A 21412-nucleotide genomic window follows, 5' to 3' on the forward strand; every position below is an offset into this window, starting at 1 on the left:
CCATGATCTATAGAAAAAACTAAACTAATCTACAAATGGAACTATAACCCACATATGGACCATCTTTGGGGTATTCAAATGGATCCTAAACAATAAATAAAAAATGTAATGAGATACTTTCGAATCCGGATTACTTAGTAACCCAAAATCCACCTACCAGTAGATCACCAAAAAATAACATATTAATAACATCCCATGTTTAAACCACACATGGTTCAGGCAGAGCCGGTCCTACTAATTAATGGGCTGGAAGCAAATCTTAAAAATGTGGCCTATTTATATTTAGCTTTATAAGAAGAAAAAGGAAATTTAAATAATATCAATAGGTTAGGTCGAACTCCTCACCTCCTCTGCACTAAAAATATGCTTTACCAGTTGACCTATTGAATTATTTATGTAAATTTCTGGCTGGTATTATTGATAATTTAGTGGCGGCCGGAAGCACCAGCTTCTTCCGCTTCTGTCCAAGGCCGCCTCTGGGTTCAGGAAACTTTAAAAGAATGAAATTCCTGTAATATGTAACATAACTAGATTTACTGAAAGCTTGATATGCTACGTACTTCGATAGAAACAGTTTTATAATATGATTTGTTTTGAAAATATCAAAAGTAGGCAAAAAAGGTAAATACTAGAGACATTCTGGCTGTATTTTGTAACTTTTGAGGAATGTCCCCGTCTTTTTTTTTTGATAACTTGTGTCCCCGTCTTTTCCCCTCAAGTAATGTTGATTCCCAGAGTGTAGGTTTGCTGTGGTTGTGTGGAGGTTTGCTGTGGGCTTCTAGGTGTAGAGTGGACGCCAGAGAATGCGTTCATGCCGTATCCGAGAGTTGTATGGGTCGTGAAGCGATCTCTCTCGTCGGGTTGCGAAGTCTTGGTTCTTGGTTACGAGTGGGGATGGTATCGTTTGGCAGGCCATAGGCGGCAGCGATATATCCAGTGTGAGAAGACGTGGAGTCTTGGGTTCTACAAGTGGATGATATCTTATGGCGTGCCGTGGGCAGCATTGATATATCCAGATCATTGGTTTCTGCTACTTTGAAGGTGTTCTGCACTGGTTGGTCTTATGTTCCTCTGTAGTTGTTTGTAGTTTGCTATTTCTTAGTGTGGTTTCTAGTTTCTTTGCCTTGTTTACGTTGTGATCGAAAGTTGCCCCGGTGTGGGTTCTAGCTGCCTGTTCTGTGGGCTCTTGTTTCTGGGGATGTCTTTTATCCGCCAGCTTATGTATGAACTACCGTATTTCAGTTATGAATGAATTTCAATTTGGGAAAAAAAAAAAAATGTTGATTCCCAACCTGAACATACTGGTATTAATTAATCAAGTGTATTTTTAACTAATTTAATAATCAAGCCTTTGCATGCAATGCATGATGCATGCGTGAGGAAAATTTACCCCCGGGCCATTTTCCTCGGAACTCTTCAAGTAGCGAGTCGATGCATGGGCCCCGGCAAAATCCAACCAGCCTACGTCATCATCATCATTTGGATACACACACGCCTTCAACTTTGATGATTATTTTCTTTTTTTTTGACTAAATTGATGATTATTTTCTTGTCATTTGAGTTTATATCATCACATAATATATTCACATTCACGTAGTAATATGTTAAGTGTAAAGCACATCCAAAGTTATACTACCAATTACCATTGTCTAGATCTGTTTCTAATTACATACAGTAGATATATGATCTTACAAACAATTGATTTTAATGTGTCGGATTCGGTATATAATGATTTAACGCTATGCCCAAGAATAAAACTTTTACTTTTGCGCTAAAATCGTTTTAATGGGTAGCATTATTAGTTTTTTGACCTTTTCTTTTTCACTTTTTAGAGAACGTCTTCTTTGACCCACCAAGATTCACTCAAATATTCAACATCAGAATCTACCTCCTGCTAAAACTCGAATGGACAGGAACAAAAAAAGATATCGTACACACATACACACACATATATATATATATAGATACTGCTAATAAATATGCTTTTTATAAAAATAAATAAATAAATAAATATGCTCTTTATTAATTTGATGGTTATTTGCAGATGTAGGACAGTAGGAGGTTACGTGAGATGATTATAGAAGGGTTTCGTCTTTTAACTAATTGGTTTTCTCCACTCATAAGCTTTTTCTGTCTCTGAAACCCTACAAAATATGTACGGATATTCTTCTCGTTAAAACAAGGCATGCATATGATTTGATTCTCTTGGGGTTTACACACTCAACCTACTGCGACTACATTGGTCCAAACGATATCTAGATTGAACGAAATGATACGTATAATAACTAATACTTATTCTTCTCGTTAACTTAACCATCTCCGATCATCACTGATCATGTGAGTGAGAGACACTAAAACAGGTGTGATATATATGGCGACGTGGAGGGATGAATCCACTTGCGTTTCTGGCTTCCTTATGAGTGAGCTATATGATTTATTTTATACCTCGCAGCCTTGTTAACTAGGCCTATTGTTAACATTGTCTAAGCTTTGCCTTGTATTTATTTCTTTTTGCCAAGACAAATCTTAGGATTATATTTTTTGTAATATTACAACCGTACCATTTTATAATGGATTTCACATATTTGGCAAATAAATAAATAATAAGAGGCAGAAAAGAACAAGAACAGTTTGGATCATAGATAAGGAAGAACGCTAAACATATGGTATAGTTGCTTCCTGTAATCAAAATCGAAAAGAAAAATATAAATAGAGACTAGAGAGGCCTCGTGATCGGAGATTGAAAGTTCCTCTCTGATGCCTGAACTCTGTGCCCCTTCCTCCCCCTTGTCACGTGGGCTCTTTTGACCAACCTTTGCCTTCTCCAGTGACCAGCCACACATCACATCAAATCACATCGCTCTTCTCTTTTTTTTTTTGGATCAACATCACTCTACGTTTTCCTTCTTATTTTAAGTACATTTTAGTAGTTTATGACACAAAGTAATCAAATATTTGCAGAACAGATAATTATACATTCAACGCTCCCATATATAATTAAGTAAACATTGTTCATTAAAACAAACTGTATATAGCTATGGGATTCTTTTTTTTTTTGTCTCTGCACGATTTTGTTTAAGTCGTCTTAATAAGATTTTGTTTGAGTAATTTTATTTGTTGATTACTGATTGTTGGTTATTGTAGATAGGTCTAAATTAATACACTACTTTATGTTTGTCCCTAAAATGGCATGTCTCGACATATTAATTTACTTCAATTGTCTTGCTTAACTACTATAAATAGAGGACCCTTATGGCCTTCTCCATATTCACCACAACACCTCCAAATTAAACGTTTCTTTCCAACCCCCAAAAGAAGTCTCACTTGGGGTTTTTTCATCGAAGAGATGACGCAGGGGAGATATTGTGAGTCTTGCGGATGGTTCCACGACCACACTCAAACATGCTTATTTGTCCACAATGGAAACGGCTGTTCGAACATACAAACCGCTGTTGTTGACTGCACTCTCTCTTTGGGACCTCCGTCCACTACAACTACAAGACTATCTGAGAGAGACAAGAAGAAGATGCGACGGTCCAGTACTTCAACTCGTGTCTCCAGTTTCATTGACACCGATACGAACACCTCCAAAACGTCGACGTATAGCGTCCTTCCCTCTTCCAACCGCCGTATTTCTGGTGGCGGCGATACTCTACTTGATCGTCGCTGTACCAAATGTGATACAACGTCTACGCCCCTATGGAGGAATGGTCCTCGAGGTCCCAAGGTATTTTAATTATATTTTTCCTTTTATTAAATACCTTTAACCTTCTTCCTTTTGTTTATAGAAAATCACATATATTTTTCTAAATTATATTATAAATCGGTGCATGCAGTCGTTATGCAATGCGTGTGGAATTCGTTTCAAGAAAGAAGAGAGGAGAACGATGGATACGACGAGGATGACGGCTAGCAGCACAGTCGCGCAAGATCAATACGGACACCATCCTTCCAGTTATAGTAACCACAACAATGCTACTGATCAGAGCGGATCGTCAACGTGCAATTTCGTAGCCAGCGAGATCATGTTAAACCATGACTACGGCGGTGCTGGAGAGTATTACCGGCGGGATCCCGTAGACGGAGTTAACGGCCTACATTCCCACTCGTGGAGACTTAATGTAGAGGATACGGCAATGAGTCTTGTCTATGACTTTACTAGGTGAAAGGAATCTAAAAAAAAAAGAGAGTTTCCTTGTGTACTGAGAAGTTGGAGAGAGACAATGTTGATGTTATGATATCGACGCTTTTATCTTAATTCGTAACATTATGTATTTTTCACTCGTTCAAATATTTGTTTAAACTGTAGTAACAAATAACAGTGTGAAATCATCAACGATCGAGCATGTCAAGGATTTTACGCTGTTATTTTATATATTTTGCATGGTACCAACAAACCGCATTTATGTTATTATCTAAATAAATACACGAATTCCGAATATTATTGAAATGAGCATGAATTATAGATAAATATTCAAAAAAATATAGGAGCTGCACATAATAAACTTGGAGATAAAAAATATATTCCCGTAAACGATTTCCAAGTGCATACAGCCACTGTAGTGAGAAGTTTTCCATTCACACAGAGAAGTTTTAGGTCCACCTGAGTCGCTGAAAATGTGTTCTATAGAGAAAGACCTGAAATCAGATCGGAATGTAGATTTACAAAATGTCTCAATTGTGTGGGTGCACACAACCACTGTAGTGAGTTTTTTCTTTTTTATTGGTATTATGATTAGTCTTCTTCTTCTCGTAAGTAACTTGACCGTTGTTTTGTCAGTTTCTTCCTCTTGACCTGTTGTTTGTGTCAATTTGCGCTACGGAGAATAATGTTTGCATTATATGGTTCATAATTTTACTGAGAACCATTATGTACTATTACTTCTATGCACTAACTTTCCCTAAGACTTTAGTCTACCTTTATTTATTTTTTGGTCAGAAATTTTTGTCTTGGAATGCTTTTTTTGTTTTTGTTTTCCTCTTTTAGGCGATTTAGAATGCATTTTATATTTTGGGAACTTTTGTTTTAAAGAGCCCACTTTATCTTTAGTGTGAGCTCCCCTCCCAGCATAACAATACTCACCTAACAAGTAATGCTAGGGTAAAATAAATAAGGATACATGGGCCAAATTATAAATACTTAAGGCCCAAATCTAGCCCAAGGATTAAAGCAAAACTCTCTCTTTGGATGAGAGGTATACGCGGGATAATTAATTCTCAGGGTTTTAGAGGTATAACCGCCACACACATAGCTCCGGAAGGCAACGATTTGGTAACTCTGTACGCATAATCAATGGCCGATGTAAAGGATTGGGGCTTGGAAGCCCTCGAGAAGCTGAAGTCGACTGAACCACCAGTTTTTCTAGCGCCGAGCTCGATATCGGAGGTGGCTCGCGTTGCATCTCAGTATCTCTCCACTAGGTTGAAGCCTCACAACCTCAAATCTCCTTTTGAGGAGCTCTTGGTTGATGGTTTTGACGCGGAGCAGATTTGGCAGCAGATTGATATGCAGTCTCTGCCTTTGTTGTCGAGCTTGCGGCATGAGGTTAAGCGATTTGCTAAAAACCCTCGAGAGGTTCGTAGAATAGGAAACTTGGCCCTCGGGGATTCTCAGGAGGATGGATTGGATATGGATGGGATTGACTCTGATGATGGGGATGACGATGATGAGGTAGAAGCTAACGAAAGTGAAGAAGAAGATGAAGATGAAGAAGAGGAAGAGGAAGAGGAGGAGGATGAAGAGAATGAAGGAATAGAGGACAGGTTCTTCAAGATCAAAGATTTGGAGGATTTTTTAGAGGAGGGTGAAGCTCTAGAGTATGGCTTCGACTCCAAAAACAATAAAGCTATGTCAAACGGAAAGAAGCAAAATTTGAGCGATGATGATGATGATGATGATGAAGACGAAGAAGATGATGAGGATGATGAAGAAGATGAGGAGGTATGCACATAAACAGTGTTCAGGAATATGAATGGGATTGAATGCAAGTTTCTTAGTTTTTTCTTCTGTTGAATGATCTTTGGTTTGTTCTTGTCCTCTAGTTTGGTGCTTTTGCTGGTGAAGAAAACGAAGAGTCAGACAAATTGGGAAAGGCCAGGTATGGATCCTATGCTCTCTCTCTCTGATATACAGTTAATGAGCTAACCGGAGAATGAACAAACGAGATTAGGCGAATAATTCTTCCTTGGATTTGTTCTAAGTTTTTTTTTTTTGTTGTCTATCAATTAAAATTAGGTATGAGGATTTCTTTGGTGGTAAAAAGAAGGAACCAAAAATGATGATGAAAGATGTCATGGAAGATGAGGAAGCTGGAGATGTAAACCAAGTACTAGTTATTCTTATATGCTATGACTTCGTTTCTCGTTAGTGGAATTGTACATGAGATCTGACTGACTAATTCCTTTTCCATTAGGGCAATGGAAAACTCTCTACCCATGAGAAAGAACTACTAAAGCTTCAATCCAAGATTGATCAGATGGAGAAAGCAAACTTAGATCCCAAACACTGGACTATGCAGGGAGAGGTACCCAGCGATGTTTTACTCCACTACTACTAATCTGTGAAAACTTGCAACGTTGCTTTCTGTAGCTAAATTTATGTATGACTTTTCTTGTTGAAAGGTAACTGCTACAAAGAGGCCAAAGAATAGTGCTTTAGAAGTTGATTTAGATTTTGAGCACAATGCCAGACCTCCTCCTGTAATCACAGAAGAGGTCACAGCCTCACTTGAGGATATGATCAAGAGCCGAATCATTGAGGTAACTGCTTAGTTTGCAACAAAAGTCTCCTTTTTTACTTCTTCCTCTTGACTTTTGCGTAACTTATCGTGTGGTTTCTTAGGCTCGTTTTGATGATGTCCAACGAGCGCCTAGTCTGCCCACTAAATCCAAAAGAGAAGCCAAGGAATTGGTTAGTTTTATTGAAGAGCTATTAACCTCGTTTAACAGTTGATGAAATCTGTTTGGTTACTTTTGGAAATATGCAGGACGATAGTAAAAGCAAGAAAGGTCTTGCCGAAGTTTACGAGGTTTGTATGGTCTACAAGGATTTATTTTGTTTTTAAGTTGTTGTGAGAGAGAACCAAACAACTTATAAATGTGTGTTGGTCCACTATTTGCAGGAAGAATACGTTCAGAAGTCTAATCCGTTATTTGCTCCAGCAACTTTCTCTGATGAACTGAAGAAAGAGGTTCCCACTTTGAAATTTGCTTCTGGCTTATTTGTTTATTAACCTATGGATCTTCTCCCTTCCAGTTTCACACTCCCTTTTGCTTTTATAAATGTTAAATCAGGCAAGCATGCTATTCAAGAAACTATGCCTGAAGTTGGATGCTCTCTCCCACTTCCATTTTACACCTAAACCAGTATGTTTTTTTCGTTTAGATCCTAAATGATGAGGTTTAAACATAGTAACGAGGTTGGCACCAAAACCTTTTTTTTTAACTCAAAAACTTTCAGGTAATAGAAGAAATGTCTATACAGACAAACGTCCCAGCCATAGCAATGGAAGAGGTAACTCTATTGTTTACTTTCAACTGTTTTTGTCTGTTTGATTGAGGTGAGAGCACCATTGTACTTAGCAGCTTCTTCATTGTGTTCTGTGTATAGGTTGCGCCAGTGGCAGTGTCAGATGCAGCAATGCTTGCTCCAGAGGAAATATTTTCGGGGACAGGCAAAATAAAGGAAGAGTCAGAGCTTACACAGGAAGAGAGAAAGAGGAGGAGAGCTAATAAGAAGAGAAAGTTCAAAGGTAAAGGAATTAAATGTCTAATGGGAAATATTTTCATTTGTAATACACAAAATGCCTACAATGTTAAAAGTTAAATTGTTTCTAACCTCTATTACTTTTTGACTTTGTGGAACAGCTGAATCTGCAAAACAACCTGTGAAGAAGGCGCGTGATACTAATAGTACAGAGATGTCTAGAACTGGTATTTTTTTTTCTTGCTCGAACATGACATAACTACTACTTTGATAATATCAAAAAGCATCAAATGTTGAACTTTGAGTACTCTTTTCGGAAAAAAAAAACAGGCAATGAATAAATTTGAAAGAGAGGAGAGGGTGTTACAGAGGCAGAAGAGTTGAGTCGAGACAAATCTACTAAACACAAGACTGCTTCAAGATTAGATGATACCAACAACAGTTTAGCATGTTAGAAGTATTTAAATTTTGTTCTTAAGGGTTTAGCGCCTATAATTTTGTTCGGATCAGTTATTAGGCTTTTTTTTTTTTTAATTGACCATGATGAATTTTGTGTGTTCATTTGTTTGAAATGTTAGTTTTTATCTTGTTTTTCTTTAGCATTTACAACCGATTCTTATAATTTGTATATTAATATATGGGCTTATTTGCTAAATAACCAAAAAAAAAAAGGAAATTAGATTTTTAGAGAGAGAGTAGAGAGAGATAGGAAGAGAAAGTAGGAGAGAGAGGGTATTTTTAGTTAGGTATTGAATTTTGTTTTTTTTCTGGTTACTGGGTGCAATTTCCCTTAATATTTTGGTTAAGTAACTACTCTAATCAATTAGCTGGAGTAGCTCAGTTGGTTAGAGCGTGTGGCTGTTAACCACAAGGTCGGAGGTTCGACCCCTCCCTCTAGCGTTTTTGTTTTCAAAGTTGGATATTCGTAAGATTATTCGGAGGAGGTCAACGTTAAAGTTTGGGTCCCCACCGTCAATCGAAGAGCCATTTCCTCCGTCTCCGTTTGTCTCTTCCTTCCCCTTTATATATAGATTTTGTTTTCTTTTTTTTTTTGTTTGGGGAATAATAATAAGTCTTCAAATTTCAATCTAGAGTGAGTGGAAGGAGAGAAAGATGGCGATGATGGTATCAGTCTCCAACTCATTTCTCACCCTTAATTCTCCAAATCACCTCCGAACCAGCCGGTAAGCATTTTCCTTTATTGATTTTGTATCAAAAGTGAGCGTGGCACTTTACAAATTACAATTCTTTTATATCAGCAGCAGGAGAAGATTCTGTGCGATGGCTACTACGGGAGTGAGAGTCACAGAAGGTGAAGGCAATTTACCAAAACTCGTTCTCACTTCTCCCGACAAGAGGTAAAAAAAAGAATAAAAAGTTTGTTATTTTTTTTGTTTTTGGGGGTCAAAGATTGATTTGGTTTGGAATTTGGAATTTGGAATGCAGCGAGGCAGAGATATATCTGTTTGGAGGATGCGTGACATCGTGGAAAGTTGCGAGTGGGAAAGATCTTCTTTTCGTTAGACCTGATGCTGTCTTCAATAAGATCAAGCCCATTAGCGGAGGGATTCCACATTGTTTCCCACAGTTTGGACCTGGAGTTATTCAACAGGTTCTCTTCTTTACTGTTTGTTTCCTCCACCTGAATGAATTATGCTTTTTTAACCATTTTTTTTGGATTAGCATGGGTTTGGAAGGAACATGGACTGGTCTGTTGTGGATTCTGAGAATGCGGATGACAATGCTGCTGTTACTCTTGAGCTCAAGGATGGTCCTTATAGTCGATCCATGTGGGACTTTGCTTTCCACGCTCTTTACAAGGTTTTTCTTGTCAATTCCTTTTTTTTAATTATTATTCCAAACTCACTCTTGTAGGTTGTTAACTAAGGTGCCATTTCTTCTAACAGTTTTTTTTTTGGTTTTGGGTTGCTTTAAGGTCGTTGTTGGCGCGGACTGCCTTTCCACCGAGCTTAAAATTACAAACACAGACAACAAACCATTCTCTTTTAACACCGCCTTGCATACTTACTTCCGTGTAAGCTTCCTTTAAGATTGCTCTAGTTTCAGGATTAATTAGCTTTGTTATTGAATTTGTTTTTTTTTTTGGTATTATAACTTTCTTGGGTTCATCAGGCTTCTGTCACGGGAGCATCCGTGCGAGGTCTGAAGGGTTGTAAAACTCTCAATAAGGATCCTGATCCTAAAAACCCAATTGAGGGTCAAGAAGACAGGTTCGTTTCTTTGTTCCCTTCCTTTTTTAGCTGTTTACAGATCTAGTTGGTTTTCTTTTCTCATATTTCACACGTCTAACTTCTTATTTTCAAATATTCCACCAGGGATGCAGTCAATTTTCCTGGATTTGTGGATTGCGTCTATCTTGATGCCCCTAATGAATTGCACTTTGATAATGGCTTGGGTGACAAAATAATCATCAAAAACACAAAGTACGATTTTAGCAAAACGCTTATGTGTGTCTTTATGCTTCCATTTCAGAAACTGTTTTGTGCCTCCTGAGTAAAACTTTGTATTTGGAAAAAAATGCAGCTGGTCGGATGCTGTCTTGTGGAACCCGCATGTTCAGATGGAGGCTTGTTACAGAGACTTTGTCTGCGTTGAAAATGCAAAGGTATATATCATCAGTAAGCCTTTAACTCTTTACAAAAAACTTATACACAGACTCAAAAGCTTTCAACTCTCGCTTTGTCCCTTCTTAACTCTCAGCTTGGGGATGTCAAGCTCGAGCCTGGACAGTCTTGGACAGCAACACAGCTCCTCAGCATCAGTTGAAAAACAACAATTGTACTTCTAACTTTTTTTTTTATAATACTGTTGAATGTATCCATTTTTCTTAAGCAATAAAATTTTATATTTCACCAGTAGTCCCCACAAGTGCATTTCCCATCTCTGAAACGATGGAACCTTGTCCTATCTCTCATCATGATATCTCTCTTGTATATCTTAGAGACGAGTTTCATTACTTTGTGACAGTCTTTGCATACTCTCAGATTCTTCATTATACGTATCGTTGTCCCCGGTTTAGTCTTCATTAGCCCATATGCAACAGCCAGTTTCTCGCTGTGCTGATGCACTATAGCCTCTCTTTCCTCATCATCAGCTAGATCGAGCAGCACATCTTCCAACTCTGGTACGTACCCGTTCTCCTCAAGTCTCCTTCTCACCGTTCTCCATTTACTTCGAATTATCTCAATCTCCGCGTGTGATCTGTCCCCTGCTACAAACTCGTGCGTGGTCCCTTCCAAGCTGATTGTACTACAACCAGGAACTTTCACAACCCCTTTGTTCTTCATCAGTCTTCTTGTTTCAGCCGCCTTGTCCCACTTTCCCCCCATGGCGTGAATGTTTGCCGTATGAACATATCTCCCGCCATGATTAGGATACATTCCTATTAAGATCTCTCCAATTCTCTCTCCCAGCTCGATGTTTCTATGTATCTGACAGGCTTTGAGCAGCGAGCCCCATATCACAGCGTTAGCCTTCATAGGCATCTTCTGAACCAAACGGTTTGCTTCGTCGAGCAGTCCAGCTCGACCGAGCAAATCAACCATGCAGCCGTAATGCTCTATCGTCGGTTTCACGTTGTAATCTCTCTCCATGGTGTAGAACACTGACTTTCCTTCTTCCACTAGTCCCGTGTAGCTGCAAGCAGTTAGCACCGCGGTGAGAGTGATACCGTTTGGTTTCACTCCAGTCTTCTGCATCTCCGTGAATCTCCTGATCGCTTCTCCACCGAGGCCGTGGTACGCGTAACCTGAGATCAAAGCCGTCCATACCTGCACTGACTTCGTCTTCTTCTTCACGTCCTTGAACACTCCCAAAGCTTCTTCCATGTCGCCGCACTTCGCGTACATGTCTATAAGAGCGCAAGCCAAGACGGAGTCGATGCTGATTCTCGCTTTGTCAGCGTATGAATGGATCCATCTCCCTTGCTCGAGCGCCCCGAGCTGAGCGCAAGCAGAGAGAGCGCTAGCTAGAGAGACTTTATCAGGGGGAACGTTAGAGTTCTGCATTTCGTGGAATAGCTGCAGAGCTTCCTTGTTCATTCCCGCTTGAACATAACCAGAGATGATGGTAGTCCACGAGATAGCGTTCTTCTTTTCTTGAGGTATGGTCCTGAATAAAGTTAAAGCGGTATCCATCTCTCCAGCTTTTGCGTAGCCTTTGATGACGGAGTTCCAGGAGACGAGGTCGGGTTCTTGGATTCGGTCGAAGAGAAGGCGAGCGTGGTTGAAGTGCCCGGTGACTGCGTATGAGTTAATGAGGGAGTTGACTGAGTATACGTCGTTGGCGTATCCGAGTTTGGTGAGGTGTGCGTGGATTTGAGTGGTTTCTTGGAAAGCGGAGAGATTGGAACAGGCTTTGAGAAGAAAGGGGAAGGTGTAGGGGTTATGAGGAGCGGAAGAGGAGAGCATGCGGTGATAGAGGAGAAGAGAGGTCTCGGGTTGGTCAGAGGAGGAGAGTCCTTTGATCATAAGGTTCCACAAGAAAGTATCTGGGCGATCTAAGCCGTTGAGGAAAACGTCCTGGGCGTAAGAGGAGAAGGTGGAGGAAAGGCAGAAGGAAAGAAACTTTGTGATGGCGTAAGGATCGTGGAAGAAGCCGGATTTGAGCATGTGAGCATGGACTTGCTTGAGTTCGACCTCCTTTGAGCATTTATGGAGACAAGAGAGAGTGTGTTCCAATGCGAGAGAGGAGGAAGTTAAAGTTAGCGACATGTGAGGAAGAGAGAGAGAGAGGGTGGGTGTAAAAGGAGGGAGTGAATGAATGAATGAGATAAGCTTCTTCTACTTCTTCTTCCTAGTGGCCGTTGTCGTCTCGTTAAAAGAGGATAAAGAGAGGCGTTGGTGGGTGTGTGAATGAGAGGGGTCCTGATTAAGTTAGAGTACTTCTGGTATTATCCTATACTTATATTATGTCATTTGTATAGTTTGAGTCTCCTTGTATAGCGGTAGACATGAGTTTGTACATAGTATAAATACATGACTTGTACATTGAAGTTAATTAATGAGAATGAAATTACTTTACTCATATGGTATCAGAGCGATCTGATTTCGTTCTCTAACAACCTTCCGCGATATTCATCTCTGTTCACTCACGTTCATCGGATTCTCGCCGGATTCTCGCCGGATTCTCACCGGATTCTCATCGGATTCTTCCGATCGTTTGTCGTCACCTTCCTCGAGTCGTCAGTTCCCTCACATCCCTGTGCAATCTCGGCTCATTTCAGATTGTCCTTGATAATCGGAGTTCGAGATCGACATCAATGGGGAAACGTAACTGCAAATCGAGATACCGTCGTCCTTCGCCAGATCTCCCTGAGTTTGGCTCTCAATCTTCACCGTTGCGTCGCGATGATCCTTCTGGCTCTAATCCAGCTCGTGCCGTCAACGAATCTCAAGATCGAACTGTTCGATCTGGTACTTCACCTTCACTAGCTCGGTTCGAGGTATCTGATTCACCTGATAATATTCATTCGCCTTATCACCTCTTGAATTCCGATCATCCTGGTTTAGTTCTAGCTGCGGAACCTCTTGATGGTAGTAACTATGGCGTTTGGATTATTGCGATGACTACTAGTCTTGAGGCTAAGAACAAGTTAGGGTTTGTTGATGGATCTATCGCTAAACCTTCTGAGGATGATGCATATTTCAAGATTTGGTGTCGATGTAACAGCATGATCAAGTCTTGGCTGTTGAATAGCGTCACCAAACAGATCTATACGAGTATCTTGTACTTCAAGAACGCATCAGACATTTGGACGGATCTTCATACGCGCTATCACAAATCCAATCTCCCAAGACTCTACAAGCTTCGTCATCAGCTTCATTCCTTCAAGCAAGGAAGTATGGATCTCTCCTCATATCACACGAAGACTCAGTCATTGTGGGAGGAACTATCAAGTCTTCAGGTTGCTAATCATACTGTTGCAGATCTTTTGGCAGAGAGGGAAACTAATCGCATTATCGACTTTCTCATGGGACTTAATGACAATTATGAGAACATCAGAAGTCGTATTCTCATGAAGAAGGTCCTTCCAAGTTTCTCTGAAGTCTTCAACCTTTTGGATCAAGAGGACAGTCATCGTGCTGCTCACTCTCAGACTTCATCCCTCTTGGAACCTCCCTCAGCTTTTCAAGTTTCTCAGCCTGCTGATTCATCTGTCAATAAACCTCCGCAACATTCTGCTGGTTATCAAAGGAAAGACAGACCGTATTGTACATTCTGCCATCGTCCTGGTCATGTGGTTGATCGCTGTTACAAGAAACATGGTTATCCCAATAGTATGAAACCTTCTCCCAAATCTGATCAGATGGTTTCTGCCTTGACAGCCAATGTTACAGCTATCGACTCTCTTCAACATGATTCTCACAGTGCAGATGATCTGTCTCCTATTCAGATTCAGCAACTGGTTTCTTTTCTCAGCACCAAGCTTCAGACTTCAACGGCTAATCCCACACCAGAAGTTCATTTGGTCTCAGCTTCCATCCCTTCTTCTTCAACCATTTGCCCAATATCCGGTACTTTTCATCCTTCTATCCTTTGTTCTTTTACCGGTATTGATAGGCCTTATGTCTGCTCATTTACTAACTGATGTAGGAGACTCTTAGATTTACATAACCTAATCTAGAAGTTTTCCTTTTATTTCATGTTTTCTTTTTATTATAGGGATTTACCTTTTTATGTTTTAGGCTCTCTCTATATAAGAGAGTTTTAGGTATTCTGTTTTGGACATTCATATCTTTTCTTATCAATAGAAGTTTTTAAGCTTTTATCTTTTCTGGTGGATTCCAGAGCTTAATATTCGAGTTCTTGCTTGAGAGCTTGATTTTGATCTAAGGGTTAGTGTTTGCTAACCTTAGTGATTTCCGACTGCGTCAAGTGGTATCAGAGCCAGGTTTTCTCCTTCTCTTTTCGAAGCTTGATCAGCCATGGGTGATCAACCAGTAACCAAAGCCGACTTCGAGGGTTTCGCAGAAGGTTTAAGGGAGGCAACCACAAACCTCACTACTGTAACTGCTCAATTGGCAAATCTGGTAACTGCGTTAAATAATCAGGTTGTGGCTTATCCCAATCAGGTTAATCACGCCGGTCAAAGAGGTGGAGAAAGAAGACCAATTCGGGGTCAACAAGGTCGAAACAATCGTGATGTTATTGTTGATAATTCTAGTTCAGAAGAAGAATCAGAAGAAGAAATAGCTGAAGAAAACCAACAAAACAATTATGATTATCGGGTAAAAGCCGATATTCCATTGTTCTATGGAACTATGGGAGTGGAGGAGTTTCTTGATTGGCAAATTGATGTTGATCGATTTTTTGATGTCATGGGCGTTCCTGAGAATAAACAAGTTAAGATGGTAGCTGTCAAACTGAAGAAGACTGCTGCAGTGTGGTGGGATAAACTCGTTGTCCAAAGGCAAAGACAAAGGAGAGGACCAGTTAGGACTTGGCGTCGAATGAAGCAATTAATGCTGGAGCGATTCTTACCGGAAGATTACGAACAAATTCTTTACAAGATGTATCTCGATTGTGTTCAAGGAAACAGAACTGTGACCGAGTACACAGCTGAATTCTTGCGTTTCTCTGAACGCAATGAGTTAGGCGAAACAGAGAATCAGAAGGTGGCTAGGTACATCAGTGGGTTAAAGGGTTCTCTTCAGGGAAAGATGGGTTTGCAAACCGTATGGACTGTGCAGGAAGCTTCCAGTCTAGCATTAAAAGCTGAGTTAATGGAGAAGTCATCACGCGGGTTCTCAACATTTAGAAGAAACACGGCTCAGACCAATTTTGAACCAACAAGTGAGAAAGAAAAGAGTGTAGCCAATAAAGACTCCAATCCGGGAAACAAAGGAGCTAGTAGCTCTAACTCAACCCAACAGAACAAGGCACCAGCTCAGAGACAAAACAATCCTTATGCTAAGCCTTCCATTGACAAGTGTTTCCGTTGCCAAGGACATGGTCATAAATCAAATGTCTGTCCAAGTCGGAGAACAGTTGCTATAATAGAGGAAGAAGATGAAGAGGATGAAAGGGATTTTGCTGAGAATGAAGAATATGAGGGAGCTGAATTCGCTGAAGAAGAATCTGGAGAGATGATAAACCTTGTGCTGCAACGAGTCTTGTTATCATCTAAAGAAGAAGGCCAACGTAAGAATTTGTTTAGAACACATTGTTCTATTCAAAACAAGGTGTGTAATGTGATTGTGGATAATGGAAGCTCAGAGAATTTAGTTTCTCAAAAGCTGGTGGACTATCTGAAGCTACCCACAACCCGTCATGAGAAACCGTACGGTCTTGGTTGGGTGAAGAGAGGATCACAAGTTCGAGTTAGCATGACTTGCAAAGTTCTCATATCTATAGGTAAACATTATAAGGAGGAGATCACTTGTGACGTTCTTGACATGGATGTTTGTCACATTCTTCTTGGACGACCTTGGCAGTATGATAACGATATCACATATCGAGGTCGAGACAATGTGATAATGTTTACGTGGGGCAACCATAAAATTGCCATGGCACCTGTTAAGGATTTTTGTAACACTGCGAAGGAAAAGAAGTCAAGTTTCTTGGTTATGACACATGACGACAAAGAGCTTGATGGGGATGTTCAAGAAGCAAGGTGTTTCTATCCCTTGGTTGTTAAAGGGTTGTTGAGTGCAGTAACGGAGGAAACGTCAACCCCAAGAGAAGTGTTAGAAATTCTGGATGATTTCAAAGAGTTGATTGCGGAAGAACTTCCTAATGATCTACCTCCCATGAGAGATATTCAGCATCATATTGACTTGATTCCAGGATCCAGTCTGCCAAATCTTCCCCATTACCGTATGAGCCCTAAGGAGAATGAGATTTTAAGGGAACAGATTGAAGATTTGCTGAGAAAAGGATTTATTCGTGAGAGCATGAGTCCATGTGCCGTACCGGTTCTGCTAGTTCCTAAGAAAGGTAACCAGTGGCGGATGTGTGTTGATAGTAGAGCCATTAATAAGATAACCATTAAATATCGATTCCCTATACCCCGGTTGGAAGATATGCTTGATGAGTTGTCAGGTTCTAAGGTGTTTTCAAAAATAGATCTTCGAAGTGGCTATCATCAAATTCGAATCAGGCCTGGAGATGAGTGGAAAACTGCTTTTAAGAGTAAAGACGGATTATTCGAATGGATGGTGATGCCTTTTGGGTTGTCAAATGCTCCTAGCACTTTCATGAGATTAATGAACCAGGTTCTCCGCCCGTTCATTGGTTCTTTTGTGGTGGTTTATTTTGATGACATTTTGATATACAGTAAAACAAAAGACGAGCATATGGAACATTTGAAGCAAGTTTTGCAGGTTTTACAAGAAAACCAATTGTACATCAATCTAAAAAAATGTACGTTCAGCACCAACAAGCTGTTATTTCTTGGATTTGTTATTGGTGAAGAAGGGATTCAGGTTGACCAGGAGAAAGTGAGTGCCATAAGGGATTGGCCGGTTCCTAAGTCAGTCACTGAGATACGCAGCTTTCATGGTCTAGCTACTTTCTACAGAAGATTTGTTAGAGATTTTAGTACCATTACTGCGCCTATCACTGAGTGTTTGAAGAAAGGGAAGTTTCATTGGGGATCTGAACAGGAAGAGAGTTTTGCTTTAATTAAAGAGAGGCTTTGTACTGCACCAGTATTAGCCTTACCCGATTTTGACAAAGTGTTTCAAGTGGAATGTGACGCTAGTGGTGTGGGAATAGGTGCCGTCTTATCACAAGAAAAACGACCGATAGCTTTCTTTAGTGAAAAGTTAAGTGAAGCTCGCCAAAAGTGGAGCACGTATGATCAAGAGTTCTATGCGGTTTTTCGAGCTCTTCGACAATGGGAGCATTACTTGGTTCAGAGAGAGTTTGTTCTATTTACAGACCACCAAGCTCTAAAGTATCTTCACAGCCAGAAAGTGATAAATAAGATGCATGCTCGTTGGGTAAGTTTTCTGCAAAAGTTTCCTTTCATTATTCAGCATAAGTCTGGAACTCTTAACAAGGTGGCAGACGCCTTGAGTAGAAGAGCTTCCTTACTCACTATCTTAGCACAAGAGGTTGTGGGTTTCGAGTCTTTGAAGGAGTTGTACGAATGTGATGTTGAATTCAAGGAGTTATGGGGCAAATGTAATGGGAAGCATCCTTCGGCAGATTTCCACATACGAGATGGTTATCTTTTTAAAGGAGACAGGCTGTGCATTCCTTGCTCGTCATTACGAGAAAAGTTGATTCGCGATTTGCATGGTGGCGGCCTTAGTGGTCATTTGGAAGAGACAAGACCATTGCTAGCTTGGAGACAAGGTTTTATTGGCCACATTTAAGGAGAGATGCGGGTGCTATAGTTAAAAGGTGTTATATCTGTCAGGTTTCTAAAGGACAATCTCAGAACACTGGACTTTATATGCCATTACCAATCCCAGAAGATATTTGGCAAGACTTGTCTATGGATTTTGTGCTAGGCTTACCTCGTACACAGCGAGGCGTCGATTCTGTGTTTGTGGTCGTTGACAGATTCTCCAAGATGTCGCATTTCATCGCTTGCAAGAAGACTGCAGATGCCTCTAACATCGCCAAGTTATTTTTTCGGGAAGTGGTACGTCTTCATGGGGTTCCTAAGACAATAATTTCCGACAGAGATACCAAGTTTCTGAGTCACTTCTGGATTACACTTTGGAGAATGTTTGGAACCAGCTTGAAACGGAGTTCTACAGCTCATCCACAGACTGATGGGCAAACCGAGGTGACGAATAGAACTTTGGGGAATATGATTCGAAGTGTTTGTGGAGATAAACCGAAACAATGGGATCTGGCTTTACCTCAAGTGGAGTTTGCTTACAACAGTGCCGTGCACTCAGCTACAGGGAAATCACCTTTTTCTTTGGTCTATTGTTCTATTCCGAAGCATGTGGTCGATTTGGTTAAGTTGCCTAAAGCTCCTGGAGTTAGTATCTCAGCTGAGGCTATGGCAGAGGATATTCTAGCAACTAGAGACGCTGTCCGAGCGAAGTTAGAAGCAACTGGCCAAAAGAATAAAGAAGCAGCAGACAAGCGTAGAAGACTCAAGGTTTTCAAAGAAGGAGATGAAGTGATGGTGTTTCTACGAAAAGAAAGATTCCCCGTGGGCACATATCGCAAGTTACAGCCTCGCAAATATGGTCCATTCAAGATTTTGCGGAAGTTAAATGATAATGCTTATGTGGTGGCACTTCCAGAAGACATGAACATTTCTAATACGTTCAATGTGGCTGACATCTATGAGTACCATGCTGATGGTGTTCTTTATCCAGAAGAGAACTCGGGGTCGAGTTCTTTCGAGGTGGAGGAGACTGATGTAGGAGACTCTTAGATTTACATAACCTAATCTAGAAGTTTTCCTTTTATTTCATGTTTTCTTTTTATTATAGGGATTTACCTTTTTATGTTTTAGGCTCTCTCTATATAAGAGAGTTTTAGGTATTCTGTTTTGGACATTCATATCTTTTCTTATCAATAGAAGTTTTTAAGCTTTTATCTTTTCTGGTGGATTCCAGAGCTTAATATTCGAGTTCTTGCTTGAGAGCTTGATTTTGATCTAAGGGTTAGTGTTTGCTAACCTTAGTGATTTCCGACTGCGTCACTAACAATGCTACTCCCTTAAACGCATGGGTAATTGACTCTGGGGCTACTAATCATATTTCTCATCAACGCTCCTCTTTCTTAACCTTCAAATCTCTTCCCGACACAACTGTGTCTTTGCCGAATGGAGTTCTGGTTAGCATTGTTGGTATAGGAACCATAGCCCTGGGTAGTAACCTTCTCCTTAGTGATGTCCTGTATATTCCCCAATTCAAGTTTAACCTCTTAAGTGTTAGTTGTCTCACTAAGCAATTACACTGTAGAGTTTGGTTTGATGAATCTTCTTGTGGAATTCAGGATCATACTCGGGGATTAATGATTGGAATGGGTAGAGAAGTGGCCAACCTATACTTTCTGGATATCGAGTCTTTAACTTCTTCAGGTATTTTACCAAATATTACTGTTGCTGCAGTTTCTAGTATCGCCTTATGGCATAAGAGATTGGGTCATCCCTCCTTGTCCAAACTTGAGTCTATGCATTCTGTTCTAGATATTCCTAAACACCAAAGTAAAAGTGATCCTCATTGTAAAGTTTGTCATTTATCAAAACAAAAACATCTTCCTTTTATCTCTCATAATAACCTCAGTTCACAACCGTTTGATTTAGTTCACATTGATACTTGGGGTCCCTTTTCCACAACTACTCATGATGGTTTTAGATACTTCTTGACCATTGTTGATGATTGTTCTCGAGCCACTTGGGTTTATCTCCTTAAGAACAAATCTGATGTCCTTACTATTTTCCCCGGGTTCATAGCCATGATAGAAACTCAGTTTGATAGGAAGCTTAAGGGGGTTAGATCTGACAATGCTCCAGAACTCAAATTCACATCTCTTTTTCAATCTAAAGGCATTGCCTCTTTTCATTCTTGTCCCGAGACCCCGCAACAAAATTCAGTTGTGGAACGCAAGCATCAGCACATACTCAATGTTGCTCGAGCTCTTTTATTTCAATCTCATATTCCTCTTCCTTACTGGGGTGACTGCATTCTCACTGCAGTTCACTTGATCAACCGTCTTCCTTCTCCTCTTCTTAAAAACCGTAGCCCTTTTGAAGTCTTAACTCACAAATTGCCAGATTATGATCAATTAAAATCTTTTGGGTGTCTTTGTTATGCTTCCACATCTTCTCAAGGCAGACTAAAATTCGATCCCAGAGCGCGTGCTTGTGTTCTTCTTGGTTACCCCTCGGGAACAAAAGGCTATAAACTTCTTGATCTTGAAACTAACTCTATTGTTGTTTCTCGTCATGTAGTCTTTCACGAAGAGCTCTTTCCTCTAGTTGGTAATGATCTTTCTTCTATCTCTTCTGACTTTTTTCCTGATCAATTACCAACAAAAGCTCCTGTGCCACAAAATGCTCCTGACGTTGAGTTGACTTCTTCACTCACGTCTTCCTCAAACACTGAAATTGATGTTGAGCCTTCTGCTCAATCATCACACAGGAGACTTAAAAAGCCTGCTTATCTTCAAGATTACTATTGTAATACAATAGGATCTTCAACCCTCCATGAAATCTCTTCTTTCTTTGCTTATGATAAAGTTTCCTCTCACTATCTTTCATTTCTTGTGGCCATTGATAAAATAAAAGAACCCTTAACCTACGCTGAGGCCAAGAGACTTTTGGTGTGGGATGTTCCAATGGATGACGAGATTGATGCTTTGGAGGGGACTGGTACTTGGACCATTTGCACTCTCCCACCTGATAAAACTCCTATCGGTTGCAAATGGGTCTTCAAGGTAAAATTCAATGCTGATGGAACCGTAGAAAGGTATAAAGCTCGCCTAGTAGCCAAGGGGTATACTCAACAGGAAGGAGTTGACTTTCATGATACATTTTCTCCAGTGGTTAAACTCACTACTGTTAAGTTGCTTCTCAGTCTCTCAGCTATTCACGGTTTCTCCCTTCATCAGCTTGATATTTCTAACGCCTTTTTAAATGGGGATCTGGATGAGGAAATATACATGCGTCTTCCTCCCGGCTATGCACAAAGAAAGGGGGACTCTTTACCACCGAATGCTGTATGTAAACTTGAGAAATCTCTCTACGGTCTAAAACAGGCCTCTCGC

The 21412-nt window shown here is 40.2% G+C and overlaps 5 protein-coding genes and 1 non-coding gene across 8 annotated transcripts; 5 read left to right on the plus strand and 1 right to left on the minus strand.

The window, feature by feature from the left end:
• The first annotated feature begins 742 nt into the window (after positions 1-742).
• LOC103829593 (GATA transcription factor 18) lies at positions 743-4166 on the plus strand. The gene is made up of 2 exons (XM_009105269.3): positions 743-3727; positions 3837-4166. The coding sequence occupies exons 1-2, from the start codon at positions 3191-3193 to the stop codon at positions 4164-4166; spliced, it is 867 nt and encodes a 288-aa protein (XP_009103517.2). The 5' UTR covers positions 743-3190.
• Positions 4069-8296, plus strand: LOC103829595 (U3 small nucleolar ribonucleoprotein protein MPP10). Its single transcript, XM_009105270.3, has 13 exons — positions 4069-5941; positions 6043-6098; positions 6236-6326; positions 6414-6524; positions 6622-6759; positions 6842-6910; positions 6987-7028; positions 7122-7190; positions 7294-7365; positions 7460-7513; positions 7610-7751; positions 7867-7932; positions 8036-8296. The coding sequence occupies exons 1-13, from the start codon at positions 5294-5296 to the stop codon at positions 8044-8046; spliced, it is 1569 nt and encodes a 522-aa protein (XP_009103518.1). The 5' UTR covers positions 4069-5293; the 3' UTR covers positions 8047-8296.
• Positions 8297-8531: 235 nt separating this feature from the next.
• TRNAN-GUU lies at positions 8532-8605 on the plus strand. Its single transcript has one exon. It is a non-coding gene; the product is annotated as a tRNA-Asn (tRNA).
• A 60-nt stretch (positions 8606-8665) lies between these two features.
• Positions 8666-10703, plus strand: LOC103829597 (putative glucose-6-phosphate 1-epimerase). 3 transcript variants are annotated; one of them, XM_009105274.3, is made up of 9 exons: positions 8666-8889; positions 8968-9063; positions 9152-9317; positions 9389-9526; positions 9642-9740; positions 9839-9936; positions 10042-10149; positions 10250-10331; positions 10427-10703. In XM_009105274.3, exons 1-9 carry the CDS (start codon positions 8819-8821, stop codon positions 10490-10492), a joined length of 924 nt encoding a protein of 307 aa, XP_009103522.1. In that variant the 5' UTR covers positions 8666-8818; the 3' UTR covers positions 10493-10703. The 3 variants fall into 3 exon arrangements, with proteins under 3 accessions (XP_009103522.1, XP_009103520.1, XP_033131236.1); XM_009105272.3 differs by having other exon boundaries at positions 8682-8889; positions 8965-9063; XM_033275345.1 differs by having other exon boundaries at positions 8733-8889; positions 8971-9063.
• LOC103829596 (pentatricopeptide repeat-containing protein At5g66520) lies at positions 10337-12494 on the minus strand. The gene has a single exon (XM_009105271.3). The coding sequence runs from the start codon at positions 12436-12438 to the stop codon at positions 10576-10578; it is 1863 nt and encodes a 620-aa protein (XP_009103519.1). The 5' UTR covers positions 12439-12494; the 3' UTR covers positions 10337-10575.
• Positions 12495-12733: 239 nt separating this feature from the next.
• On the plus strand, positions 12734-20601 carry LOC103829886. The gene is made up of 2 exons (XM_033275342.1): positions 12734-14241; positions 19640-20601. The coding sequence occupies exons 1-2, from the start codon at positions 12987-12989 to the stop codon at positions 19672-19674; spliced, it is 1290 nt and encodes a 429-aa protein (XP_033131233.1). The 5' UTR covers positions 12734-12986; the 3' UTR covers positions 19675-20601.
• Positions 20602-21412: the final 811 nt, after the last annotated feature.

This window comes from Brassica rapa, chromosome A07 (genome assembly GCF_000309985.2).
Source record: "Brassica rapa cultivar Chiifu-401-42 chromosome A07, CAAS_Brap_v3.01, whole genome shotgun sequence".
Lineage (NCBI taxonomy): Eukaryota > Viridiplantae > Streptophyta > Magnoliopsida > Brassicales > Brassicaceae > Brassica > Brassica rapa.